The sequence below is a fragment of the Calypte anna genome, chromosome 23 (assembly GCF_003957555.1).
Source record: "Calypte anna isolate BGI_N300 chromosome 23, bCalAnn1_v1.p, whole genome shotgun sequence".
NCBI lineage: Eukaryota > Metazoa > Chordata > Aves > Apodiformes > Trochilidae > Calypte > Calypte anna.
The window spans coordinates 583,505-597,054 of NC_044268.1; the positions used below are offsets into that span (position 1 = coordinate 583,505).

Sequence of the window (13,550 nt, forward strand, 5' to 3'; positions counted from 1 at the left end):
GCGGTGCGGCGCTCGCAGCCAATGGGAGCGCGGGAGCGCGGGCGGGCACGGCGGAGGAGGCGGCGGCGGCGATGATCGAACAGCAGAAACGGAAAGGGCCCGGGGGGGGCACCGGTACCGGCACCGGCACCGGCACCGCCCCGGCAGCGGCCCCTGCGGCGGCCCCCGGCCCCGACCTCCCCCTCGTCCCCGTCCCCGCCAAGCGGCCCCGCCATGAGCTGCCCGGAGCGCCGGGCGGGGGCGGGGGGGGGGCAGCCCTCAGGCGGGACCGGGCCGCAAACGGTGCGGGCAGCGGGAGGGGAACGGAGGGGGAGGGAATGGGGAGGGGGTGCGGGAGGAGAGAGCGGGTGTGTCAGCGGGAGCAGGGCGGGAATCGTCCCCCTGTGCTGGGCACTGCTGAGGCAGCACCTCGGATCCAGGGCTCAGCTCTGGGCTCCTCATCGCATGGAGGGGGGAGGGTGTGCAGAGAAGGGAATGGAGGTGGGGAAGGGTCTGGAGAACTTGTGAGGGGCTGAGGTGCTGATCCTGGAGCAGAGGAGGCTGAGGGGAGACCTTGTGGCTCTCTGCAACCCCCTGAGAGGAGGTTGGAGCCAGGGGGGGTCGGGCTCTGCTCCCAAGGAACAAGGGATGGGACAAGAGGAACTTTGGGCACAACTCAAGTTGTGCCAGGGGAGGTTTAGGTTGGAGCTGGGGAAGAATTTCTCCCTGGAAAGGGTTGTCAGGGCCTGGCCCAGGCTGCCCAGGGCAGGGCTGGAGTCCCCATCATCCCTGGAGGGGTTTCAGAGAAACCCCTGGAGATGTGGGGATGAGGGACATGGGGTGGGGGTGGCCTTGGTCAGCAGTGGGGTCATGGTTGGACTTGAGGATCTTGAAGGGCTTTCCCAGCCTGTGGGATTCTGTGGTGGAGTCCCCACCATCCCTGGAGGGGTTTCAGAGCCCTGGAGATGTGGAGATGAGGGACATGGGGTGGGGGTGTCCAGGGCGCTGCTGGGGGAAGGGTTGGACTGGGTGATCCTCAAGGTCTTTTCCAACCAAAATGATTCTTGAAAATGGTGAGGGGAACACAAGTAGTGAGTGGGTAGGGGAGGCACGTGAGTAGATGATGGCAGTGGTGTGGGTGTGGGAGGTCTCACAAGGGGTTAGTAGGGGCCAAGGGTCCTGGCTGGGCTTTGGGGATACCCCTTTCTCCCCTCACCCACCTCCCCTGTGTCTCCCCCAGGGCCCTCCACGCTGCTCCTCCCTGCAGGCCCCCATCATGCTGCTCTCAGGGCATGAAGGAGAAGTTTACTGCTGCAAGTTCCACCCCAATGGCAACACCCTTGCCTCTGCTGGCTTCGACAGGCTGATCCGTGAGTGCCAAACTACTGCAAGCCAGGCTGAGTGCTGGGCTTTCATCTCAGCCCTCAGTCTGCTGGGTCCTGAGGGTGAAATGCATCAGCAGGAGGGGAAGGAGAAGCTTTTTCCCACTCCTCTGGTCAGGCAGGGTGCTGCTGGTCCTCACAGGGTTTGGTACAACGCTGTGTCCCCACTTCCCTGCCATAGTTTGCTGTCAATCTGAGTTTGCAGCAGTCTGCAGGAACACAGGTTTTATTTATACTTTGTTGTGCTGAGGTGAAGGCTTTTCTTAATTAATTCAGATCGATCTGAAACCATAAATCAGCTCAGACACCCCTCTGGGGTTCACACAATGCATCCTTGTTTCTGTACATTGTCCCAGAGTGGAAAGGGAGGTGGCAGCAGGACACAGCTCCTTCTGCTGGATCCCTCCAGGAGGCTCTGCCCACAGCAGGGACGTGTTTCCATGCTTCCTGCCCTCACCTCTTCCTTCCTTTCCCACAGTGCTGTGGAATGTCTATGGGGACTGTGATAACTTTGCCACTTTGAAGGGACACAGTGGGGCGGTCATGGAGCTGCACTACAACACAGATGGCAGGTGAGTGGTGCAGGGGAAGTGCTCCCTGCTGCCCTCTGCACCCATCCTTGCCCTTGCTCACTCCACAAATGAATGGAAATGGCTTTTCCAGGTGAAGGAAAGGGTCTGGAGTCACCCATAACACACCAGTGCCCTTGGTTTCTATCCTGAGGAGCACCAGAACGTTGCTTTTGCTAAGCTGGGAGAGACTGGGAAGGGAAAGAAAACAAATATTTGCTTATCTCCAAACCCATTCCACTGTTGCATTTGAGCCATTGCCACTGAGCTTTCCTCCCCATGCTTATCCCAGGCAGTGTTTGAGGTGGCTGAAAACCAATCCAGAAATGGGATTTAATCATAGAATCATTGAGGTTGGAAAACCCCTGTAAGATCATCCAGTCCAGCCTTTAATTGGGTTGCCTCCAGCAGAGCTGCCCCCCCTCTCAGTCAGCTTTCTGAGACACATCCCATCTCTCTGGGCACTTGGGATGTTCCCAAGGAGTGTTTCCAGCTTTCATCCCAGAACTTGGGACTGAAAAAAGGAGGGAGGGGAGAAATATTTCCCAAACAGGGCACCTGACAGCAGATCCTCTCTGCAGCATGCTCTTCTCAGCATCCACGGACAAAACTGTGGCTGTGTGGGACAGTGAGACTGGGGAGAGGGTGAAGAGGCTGAAGGGCCACACGTCCTTTGTCAACTCCTGTTACCCAGCACGACGTGGGCCCCAGCTGGTCTGCACCGGCAGCGACGACGGGACGGTGAAGGTCAGTGCCTGGGGTCAGGAGAGAGGCTGGTCAGGAAAGTGAAAGAGGAGTTTTGAAAGAACATTCAGAAGCCTCTCTGTTTAACTGGGATAAATGTGTTGGAAAACGGTGAGGGAAAACTAATCATAGAATCATAGAACTGGCTGGGTTGGAAGGGACCTCAGAGATCATCAAGTCCAACCCTTGATCCACTCCTGCTGCAGTTCCCAGCCCATGGCACTCAGTGCCACATCCAGGCTCTTTGGAAAGATCTCCAGACACGGAGAATCCACTACTTCCCTGGGCAGCCCATTCCAATGCCTGATCACCCTCTCCAGAAAGAAATTCTTTCTCATCTCCAACCTAAACCTCCCCTGGCACAACTTGAGACCCTGCCCTCTTGTCTTGCTGAGAGTTGCCTGGGAAAAGAGCCCAACCCCCCCTGGCTCCAACCTCCTTTCAGGGAGTTGGAGAGAGTGATGAGGTCTCCCCTGAGCCTCCTCTTCTCCAGGCTGAACAGCCCCAGCTCTCTCAGCCTCTCCTCATAGGGTCTGTGCTCGAGTCCCTTCACCAGCCTGGTTGCCCTCCTTTGGACCTGATGGCTTGGAGGTGGCAGCAGGTAGGGCTTTGAGCCAGTGAGCCTGGACTGTCTCTGAAAACAAAAGCTATTCAGTGTCCCCACCACCAGAAGGACACAGATCTGTGGGAACGAGTCCAGAGGAGTCCAAATGATCCAGGGGCTGGAGCAGCTCTGCTACAGGGAGAGGCTGAGAGAGCTGGGATTGTTCAGCCCGGAGAAGACTCTGGGGGGACCTTAGAGCTACCCCCCAATCCCTGAAGGGAACCTACAGGAAGGATGGAGAGGGATTTTTTTTCATAAGAGTCTGCAGTGATAGGACAAGGGGAAATGGTTTTATACTGAAGGAGAAGAGGCTTAGACTGGATGTGAGGAAGAAGTTCTTCAGCAGGAGGGTGCTGAGACTCTGGAACAGATTGCCCAGAGAAGCTGTGGCTGCCCCTTCCCTGGAGGTGTTCAAGGCCAGGTTGGATGAGGCTTGGAGCAACCTGGGCTGGAGGAGAGGTGTCCCTGGGCATGGGCAGGGGGTTGGAGGAGATGAGCTCTGAGGTCCCTTCCAACTTGATCCATTCCATGATTCTATGAAACTTGACCTCTCCTGTTTTCTGTAACTCTTGGGGGGGTGCAGATTAAGCAGATCCTTCTTCTCAGGTGTTAGTGCTGCTCTGCATTAACAAAGCAGGAGAAAGGCAAACTGGGAATGACACTTTGGCCCCTTCTCCCCTCCCCTGTGCTCCCACCACACCAGACTCTCTGATTTTTACAGAGATCTCTGAAGGGAGGGAGGGAGGGAGTTCAGGGGAGCAGTTGGAGCATCTGCTGAGGATCTGTGCAGCTCTCTTAATTTTATCATGAAATATCTTTATGCAACTTCACAACTGCCCTGTCTTTTCAGCTGTGGGATATCAGGAAAAAAGCTGCTGTCCAGACCTTCCAGAACACATACCAGGTCTTGGCTGTCACTTTCAATGACACCAGTGACCAGATCATATCCGGAGGCATCGACAATGACATTAAGGTAAGACACCCATGTCTCTGTCTGCCTCTCCAGCTGCCCCCACCTTTGCCATCCCCTCACAAATTGCAGTGGTCAAGGACAAATGTGGAAGCCTGGTGGTTAATTTTACAGTCACAAGAGCCACTTGGCCCTGCTGTGTCTGACTTCTCTGTTGATACAGGGCCAATGAAACTCAGCTGGAGTTGCTCCAGGAGTTGCTGTGTGCCATATGACAGCCTGGGCAGCTCTGGCATTCCTGGCCAGGTGTCCCAGTGCTGCTGTCACCTACTGGAGCCAACATGGTCTGTTGGCTCTTATGTCAGTCTGTGCCTGTCCCACAGGGTCCCTAGAGCCTTATATGAGGTAAACTAAAGAAAATGTTGTGACACATCCACGCTGCCCTCTGCTCCAGTTTGCAGCTTACTTTGTCACCTGCTAGTGTGGAAAGTTCTTATTTAAGTGTGAGCTCAGTGTTTCATTCAGCTGGTAACAGATTCCCCTGATAGTTTTGTGGTGCAGTCTGTCTTACTGAGCTTTCAGCCTCAGGCTCCAGCCTTGTCCAGCCCTGGGGAGCACATGTTTGTCAGAGGATCATTCACCAAGTGTAGCACTGACATGAGATCTGTTCCAGGTGCCCCCTGAAAGGCAGTAACTCTGGGAAAGAACAGCATGAAATTTTGGGGTCTGGACAACTCTTGTGCCATCAGTCAGTGGAATTTGGGAGCTGTAGCCAGGTAGAGGAGAATTCTGTGCTCACAGGGCTGCTGATGTGTAACTGCTTGGTGGTTGGACATCTGGAAGAAGTCTTCTAAAGGGCAAATTTCATTTTCTTTACAAGATGTAAAATTCAAGCTTCATCTTTTTAGACCCCATCAGCTGAAACACAAGGCTGATGTGATCAACTGACTGATCAGTACCAGTGTGAGACACTTTGGAAACAGCCATTCCACTAATCTTGGTTTTTTTCTTTTTTTTTTTTTTTCATTATCCCATGTTGTTGTGTCTGAAAGGTTTGGGACCTACGCCAGAACAAGCTGACCTACACCATGAGAGGACATGCAGACTCAGTGACAGGCCTCAGCCTGAGTTCAGAAGGTTCCTACCTGCTCTCCAATGCCATGGACAATACAGGTGTGTCCAGCCTGGTGGGAGAGCACAGCTGCCAGGTGCTGCTCTCTCTCTTCACATGGTGTTTAGGAAGGAACAACTCAAGTTCCACCTCAATGTGAGGAGAAACTTCTGAAGTGTGAGGGTGAGGGAGTCCTGGCCCAGGCTGCCCAGAGAGGTTGTGGAGTCTCCTCTGGAGACTTTCCAACCCCCTTTGATGTGTTCCTGTGTGGCCTGCAGGATGCAGGGGAGTTGGACTAGATGATTTCTAGAGGTCCTTTCCAACCCCTAATGTTCTATGATTCTGTGAGTGAGACAAGCTGAAGGGAGTTTGTTTCCAGAGATAAAGCTTGAATTCTTGTTACAGCAGTGACAGTCACCTCACCAGGAGAGTTTGTCAGATTTCCAGAAGAGCAGTGAGGACACAAGCCATGGCACTCATTATTTGGGCAGGCAATTAAAGGCAGTCCAGGGCTGGCTTTCCTCAGGGGGTCTGGATGTGTCCCCACAGTGGGGAGTGACACCACAGCTTCCAAACTACTTGATCCCTGTGTGGATGCTGAGCTCGTGGGCAGCATGACCACAGGGTTGGGATGAAGCAAATGCTGGTGGAAGGAGCTGGTGGCTGAGGTGTGTGATAGCTGGGTTGGATTTTTACCTTCCTGTTGGCAGTGGGCTCAGGGTAATTATAAAGTTTTGCATTTGACCTTTGGTATCAGAGCTTTCTGCAGGGGAGAGCTGCTGGATCCTTCTGCTGGGCACACCTAGGCATGAAGAGGAGCAGGACTTTGCTTGTTAGCAGCACATTTGGGGAGAAGGCAGGCTGCCAGTAGCTGACCCTGCCCCACAGCTCTGCCATTGCCAGCTAATTACTGCCAGCTAATTACTGTCAACTCTCTCTTGCAGTTCGCATCTGGGATGTGCGACCGTTTGCCCCCAAAGAGAGATGTGTGAAGATTTTTCAGGGGAACATACATAACTTTGAAAAGGTGACTGGGACTGCAGGTTGAAACAGGGTTGTTTGTAAAATGCTCTTTGCTTTTCTGTAAATTGTGGGTTTTTTTAAAACCAAATTTCAACAAGAAAGGCTTTAATAAGAACTCATAGCAAGATGAATGCACAAAGTGGGATTCCAATTAAAGCTGCAGGAAGATTTCTTTGCTTAGTTTAACTGTAGTTATCTGTAAATTAAGTATTTTCTACATTTAGGATCTACTTTGTGTAAAATAACAAGGTACTGGATGTTTCCATCAATAAAATAAAATCTTTAATTACTATCTCATCTTCTGAAGGGAGATCACTGCAGTGTTGCTCATGGTATTTAAAGTCTTAGGGTGATTTTAATTCAAGTAGAAGGGGAAAACCAAATCTTCCTCTGAAAATAAACTTATACTTGTTCTTTTGCTTTAGAATCTGCTGAGGTGCTCTTGGTCCCCAGATGGGAGCAAAATAGCAGGGGGATCAGCTGACAGGTGAGTTATCACTGATTTCCTCTGTGCCCTTCAATCCCAAATTGCTTTACAGGCATTTCTGCAGTTAGTTGTACCAAAACCTGAAGATTCAGGGTTGTGTGTAAAGGTGTAAAAAACAACACAACCCTCTGTGAGCACTGCCTGCCCAGGTGACAGTTACAGTGGCTTTACATTCCCTTTGTGTCAGTGGAGGAGCTGTAAAATTTTGCTGTAAGAAGTTGACTAGAGATCTGCATTACTACTTCTGCTTGACCCCAGCATCCAGGAGTAGGAGCAGCAGGTTGCATGGTTGGCAAGAGCATGGTTGGCAGGAAATGAGGCAGCAACAGATGCTTGGGGAGAGTCTTCTGGAAGCAGGGAGCCTGGGCAAGTGGTGTGTTGTGAGGGGGTTGTACTGGTAAGCACCACAAATACCAGTTAAATGGCTTGCAGAGTGGCTTGCAGGGAGCACCAGTGATGTTCCAAAGATTGTTCTTGAGTCTTACTTGAATTAATGAGTAAGGAGAAATAAAGATCTGACTAGATTAGCACACATTGGACTTTTAAATGAGCTTTTCTGTGTGAGGTAACCGAGGAGTAAACTGGGTAGAGGGAGGAAACCAGAGGGAGGGAGCCAGCAGAGGGTCCATGCCAGACACTGGAGGTCACCATGAAGGTCACCAGCCTCTGCTGGAGCAAATCCAGATGCACTCAGTGACATGGAGACAGGAATTCCTGCAGGCTGGAGTCCAGAGCATGGAGTGGTAGTAATCAGCAAATTAATGAGTTTCTGATAGAGGATAGGGAGAACTTTAGCTTTCCCTGTCCAGATATAGTGGGACCAGCTGTCACAGCAAGTGCCAGGGACATGGTTCTCCTCCCCAGCCCTTCTGGGCAGTCTGGCAGAGCACACAGTGAGGGGACATTGTGGGTCAGACCCCCCAAGGCTCTGCCTGAGCTGTTGAGCTGCCAAGTGCTGCTGGAAGCCTGAGCCCTTTAGGTTGGTTCTGCAGGTGCTGATGTGGCTTTGCAGTCTGAGAGCAGCTTTGTTGTGACATTGGTGGGCAAGAGCACACAGCCAGGACCTGGGGCACATCAGGCAAGGGCACTGAAGACTTTCTGCTATCTCTGAGCTTTTAAACTTGTTTTTTCATAGAATCATTTTGGTTGGAAAAGACCTTTATGATCATCCAGTCCAACCCTTCCCCCAGTACTGCCAAGGCCACCCCCACCTCATGTCCCTCATCCCCACATCTCCAGGGCTCTGAACCCCCTCCAGGGATGGTGGGGACTCCACCACAGAATCCCTCAGGCTGGGAAAGCCCTTCAAGATCCTCAAGTCCAACCATGACCCCACTGCTGACCAAGGCCACCCCCACCCCATGTCCCTCATCCCCACATCTCCAGGGGTTTCTCTGAAACCCCTCCAGGGATGATGGGGACTCCAGCCCTGCCCTGGGCAGCCAGGGCCAGGCCCTGACAATCCTTTCCAGGGAGAAATTCTTCCCCAGCTCCAACCTAAACCTCCCCTGGCACAACTTGAGGCCCAAAGTTCCTCTTGTCCCATCCCTTGTTCCTTGGGAGCACAGGGGGAGGATGATTCCTGCCCTGCTCCTGCTGCCCACGCTGCTCCTGACACAAGCCAGGGGGCTGGTGGCTTTCTTGGCCACCCAGGCATATGCTGGATTCTCTTCAGCCACTGCTGACCAACACCCCTAGGTCCTTGTCTAACGAGGAGAAAGCAAAGTTAGATCAAGCAAACATTTCATTTGAGTACAAAGGAATTCCCCAATGATTGTTCTCTCCTGCATGATGTGAAGTCTCTGTGTGTATGCTGGAGGGACATTGCCTGAATTTTCTTTTGCTTTTGAGCCCCTTAGAAGGGTCATAGTAAAATCAACAACTCCAAGTGGTTGCCTAATTGCCAATACCAAATTCAGCATAACAACAGCAGGGTGCTTTGAGAAAGCATTTGGTACAGTTCTTGCCTGCTAGATAAAACAGTGGTGCTTGAAGAAATGCTTCTTGATGTGGTGGTCATGACTTAAGTTACAGGCTTGAATTTTTTCCCTTTTATGTGTTTCAAGAACCAAACCAACAAACAGCTCCAGCCTGAAATCAACTGCTGCTAAGGAAGCAGGGCTGCCCTGCAATGGCACCCAGCATCCTTTCTGCCTAGCCAGCAAGTGGTATAAATAAGCCAGTGCTTTTTGGAGAGGAAAAGCAGATCACTTTTATTTCAGCTAAAAGACAGGCTAATTGTACGAGTGAATCTTGTTCTTCACCCCGTGTGCCAGCCTCAGACAAATGAGAAGGAGCAGGTGAAACTGAGGAGTCTGTTGTTGGCAGCATTGCATGAGCCTGAAACAATTTGGCCTTGGTACTCAGAACCTGGGGAGCTGAGGAAGGAGCTGCTGCTCCCCCAAGTGCTTGAATTTGTGCAGGCAAGACATGGGGATGTGCAGTGGCAGTGATCTTCCTTTGGAGGAGTGCAGTGCAGTGGATTGGTTCTTGATGTGTTTTCTGGCCTGGCCCCTGTGCCCTCACCCTCTGCAGTCCCCTGTGAATCACTGTAGTGAAACCTCTGGGGTGTGCAGGCAGCAGAGATGCTCCTCATAGCAAACCCTGGCACTGCCACTCTGCCACCTCCCTTGTCTGCTCCCTGGTTTTGGTTTAGCTGCCAACCACCTCCCTAAAGAGCAGAACAAGAAGGCAGAGTGAGTGTCAGCCAGAACTGGCAGCTCTCCTGAGCCACCAGTGGTTTTGTGGCAGAGCTATCAGTCTTGTTGACAAATGCCACTTCAGGTGGGGGGGCTGCTGTGTTTGGGAGGGATGTGGGGTTCCTGTGCAGGTGGGGTGCAGCAGCACCTTCCCTGGGATGTAGGATATTACTCAGGACCCTTCTCTTTCTCTCTCTCTTTCTTTCCCTCTTTATTTCTCTGCTCTTTACTTATCTCCTCTCTCTTCTTCCCCTTCCTCTCCTCCTCCTCTTGTGATTTGTGCTGAGACCACCCAACACAACCCAAACCAGGGGCAGAATCCTCCCCCCTACTCCTGGTTTCCTCTTTCCTTACCCGCTGTCTTGCTGCTCCATTGAGGGTCTGCACAGCCTCAGGCTTGCAAATCCACCTCTGCACATGGGGGCTGAGGTTTGGCTGCCATCCTGTGGTGGTGTTGAGCCTTTTAACACCAACTCGACATATTGGCTCCTTCCTGCTCAGCCCTCTGCTCTTCTGGATTTGGCAGGGCAGCAAACCTCTTGCTCTGAAGAGGTTCCTTGTTTATCCCCAAGAGCTGCATCTGCTGTAGCCATGGTGGTGAAGAAGCCACTGCCACTTCAGTAGCAGGAAAAAAGCCACTGGTGGGGTGGCTCTATTTTCCCTTCTCAAATGCCTCCCCTCCTGATGACTCTCTTGCAGGTTTGTCTACGTGTGGGACACCACATCCAGAAGGATTTTGTACAAGCTGCCAGGCCATGCTGGGTCGGTGAATGAACTGGCTTTCCATCCAGAGGAACCCATTAGTAAGTCATTCCCTACCTCAGGTCATCTGAGGAAACAGCTTCAGAGCTGGCTGAACTGTTGATCCCATGGAAACAGCCCCAAAATTACCTGAGGCCCAGAGCTCAAAGAATCAGACACAAACTTAGGGCTTGTCACCTCTCCTGCAGGCAGGAGTTGGGTTGGGTCTGAGCACAGGGATTCTGCAACTGTGTTCTGCCCAGGGGGGGAGACAGCAGCAGGATGGCTGGTGGTCTAGGGTGGTGGTCATCTCTGGGTGACCTAGCTGCAGTCTTGGGCTTGTCTGGACTTCCCAAGGGCTTTGCAAAAAGGTTTTGGGGTACTTGGGTTTGGACACTAAAGATAAAACCATACATTTGGTGGTTATCATCTCAGCCTGGATGGGAGAAGGCTCTGGGGAAACCCTGGAGCACCTTCCAGTGCCTGAAGGGAGGTACAGGAAATCTGGGGAGGGACTTTAGACAAGGGATGATGTCTTTAAGCTGGAAGAGAGAGCGTTTTGGTTACATAATAGGAAAAAAAATTATTTGGTGTGAGGGTGCTGAGCCCCTGGCCCAGGGTGCCCCCAGAAGCTGTGTCTGCCCCATCCCTGGCAGTGTTGAAAGTTGGATGGGGCTTGGAGCAGTCTGGGCTGGGGGAGGTGTCCCTGGCCATGGCAGGGGTGGCACTGGGGGAGCTTTAAGGTCCCTTCCAACCCACACCAGTCTGGGATTCTGTTTTAAGGAGTTAGGGTAACCTGGCATTGTATATTTAGCCTGGGATCTCTTAATTTACCCAAAAGCTGTAGGAAGCAAACAAGACTGTGTGTAGCAGGTTTTGACCCCTGTTCTTAGAGGTGTCCTGCACATGGCACCACTCAACAGCACTAGTGGCTTTTTCAGAACCATTTTAACACCATGCATGACCTGAGCCCAGGTTTGGTATCAGACTGTGGGTGCAGTGTCTGCCCTGGCAGGACCACAGCTGCTCTTTGTGCTAATACCCTCAGTTGGGTCACTGCATCTCTAGCCAAAAGCTGATCAGACTCAACCCCACAGTGAAGCTGAGAGCTGGGCTGTGCTGAGGCTGACAGCCTGCAACAGGGCTGTGAGTTATGGGGTTTTTATGCTGTTCCTCATTGCCCTGGGAGGCTGCGCAGGGCCAGTGGAGCCATCTCTCCAATTTGGAGCATGTTTTTTGCAGCTGGGTTCTGCTGGACTCCTCTTTGGGAATCAGTCTCTCAGCTGAAAATAAAAACTTTAGTTTTTAGCACATCCAGGCACTTGGGTGTGATTAATACAGCTGAATTCTGGTAACATCTGGGAGTGTTATCTTCTAAATGGCTTCACCCACTCCACGGTACTTGGTTGCATGGGAGGGTGCGAAATACAGCAAGTTTACAGACACAAGCCTGTGAGTTCCTGCAGAAGTCTTTCAAATGTCTCCTGGCCTCAAATGAAACCATTGTCAGTGGCAAGAGCAGCACTTCTGAGGTGGGACTGACATATTCCTCCAACACTTGCATCTTGAACACCCTCAGGAGTCTTTTCTGGGTGCAGGTGGTTCAGTGCTGCATTGTAGTTGGGTGCCAGCTGCATTTTGCCTGTCCTGATAAAACAAAAAGGTTCTGGTGAGGCTCTCCTGGCTGGGCTGTGCCCTCCAGTGGCAATCCAGCTCCCACAGTAGTGCCTGCTTTGCCACCTGGCCTCTTCTTGCCAAGATCCTGCTTCAGGATGCTGGAGAGCATCCAGTGTTCACGTGCTGCTCTTCACCACTCTCATGTTGAGACATTCATAGAATCGTAGAATCATAGAATGGGCTGGGTTGGAAGGGACCTCAGAGATCATCAAGTCCAACCCTTGATCCACTCCCCCCGTGGTTCCCAGCCCATGGCACTCAGTGCCACATCCAGGCTCTTTGGAAAGATCTCCAGACACGGAGAATCCACTACTTCCCTGGGCAGCCCATTCCAATGCCTGATCACCCTCTCCAGAAAGAAATTCTTTCTCATCTCCAACCTAAACCTCCCCTGGCACAACTTGAGACCCTGCCCTCTTGTCTTGCTGAGAGTTGCCTGGGAAAAGAGCCCAACCCCCCTCTGGCTCCAACCTCCTTTCAGGGAGTTGGAGAGAGTGATGAGGTCTCCCCTGAGCCTCCTCTTCTCCAGCTTCAACACCCCCAGCTCCCTCAGCCTCTCCTCACAGGATCTGTGCTGGATCCCTTCACCAGCCCAGTTGCCTCCTTTGGACATTCCTTGCTGTTCCACCTGTCCTGGGGCAGGGGAATGGCAGCCACAACACACAGCATCTGATTAGGTGTTGGAGTGGTACCTCCATGAAGTCCTTTTGGGGGAGCAAATGAAATTTGGCTCTCTGAGACATGTCCATCTAGCAGGATGAGTCATTGGATCCCTGTGGAGTGTCATTAGCCAAGGTCTTGAACTGCTGTGTTTAATTTTCATCTTCTCCCCTCTCTCTCTCCTGCAGTACTCTCTGCATCCAGTGACAAAAGACTCTACATGGGGGAGATCCAGTGAAGCCAAGGAGCAGGCAGTGGGTTTCAGGACCTCAGGATCCTTGGTTTCCAGAGTGGGATTGACTCCTCTCCCTGGTGCCAGCCCCCCTCACGTTTGCAGCACTGGGGAAACACTGAAGCAATTTGATGGGACAAGCTGCCATCTCACAGACTGCATTGTCCACCTGGTCTTGCAGTGCAGACTTTTTTTCCACCTACCCCTTTGGGGAGGAAAGAAAAAAAGGAATTGAAAGGAATTTGGTTTTGGCTCTTGCCACTGTTGTTAAGCCCTTACCCAGATCACTTGAAATTGGTAAAATTTGTTTGAGTTCCATATGTGGCTTTGTATATTCCCTGTCAAGTTTCTCCTGTTTTTTTTATACAGTCAGAACTTAAATACACAGATTTTTACAAGAACTGTGTGGCTGGGATTTATTGCTCTCGTTTACTTTTCTATCATGTATTACCAAATCAAGGCTCTTGCACGTAGGTAACCCAGGGAAACCATGGCCAGGCACTTCAGACAGTGCTGCCATCTTGTCACCTTTAGACTTGGCAGCCTTGTTTCATGCTGGTGCTCCAGACTCTGCAAACCTCCTCCTCTGGCTGCACTAGAGTGAGCCAGGCACCCACTCTGAAGCTCACTTTTTATTGGTTACCCAATGCTGCTAATGCCCAGCTGGGGTAGGGCTTAACTGGGCACAGGGGGGCTTGGCACAAGCTCAGGCCTCCCACCTTGTAATTAGCA

The 13,550-nt window shown here is 52.0% G+C and overlaps 1 protein-coding gene across 1 annotated transcript; it reads left to right on the forward strand.

The window, feature by feature from the left end:
- The first annotated feature begins 64 nt into the window (after positions 1-64).
- Positions 65-13,213, forward strand: SNRNP40 (small nuclear ribonucleoprotein U5 subunit 40). Its single transcript, XM_030464199.1, is given in 11 exon segments — positions 65-241; positions 243-282; positions 1,220-1,349; positions 1,840-1,933; positions 2,512-2,677; positions 4,129-4,251; positions 5,241-5,361; positions 6,244-6,326; positions 6,748-6,809; positions 10,208-10,311; positions 12,775-13,213. Coding segments are annotated over 11 exon segments (1,143 nt in total). The 5' UTR covers positions 65-71; the 3' UTR covers positions 12,825-13,213.
- The last annotated feature ends 337 nt before the right edge of the window (positions 13,214-13,550 follow it).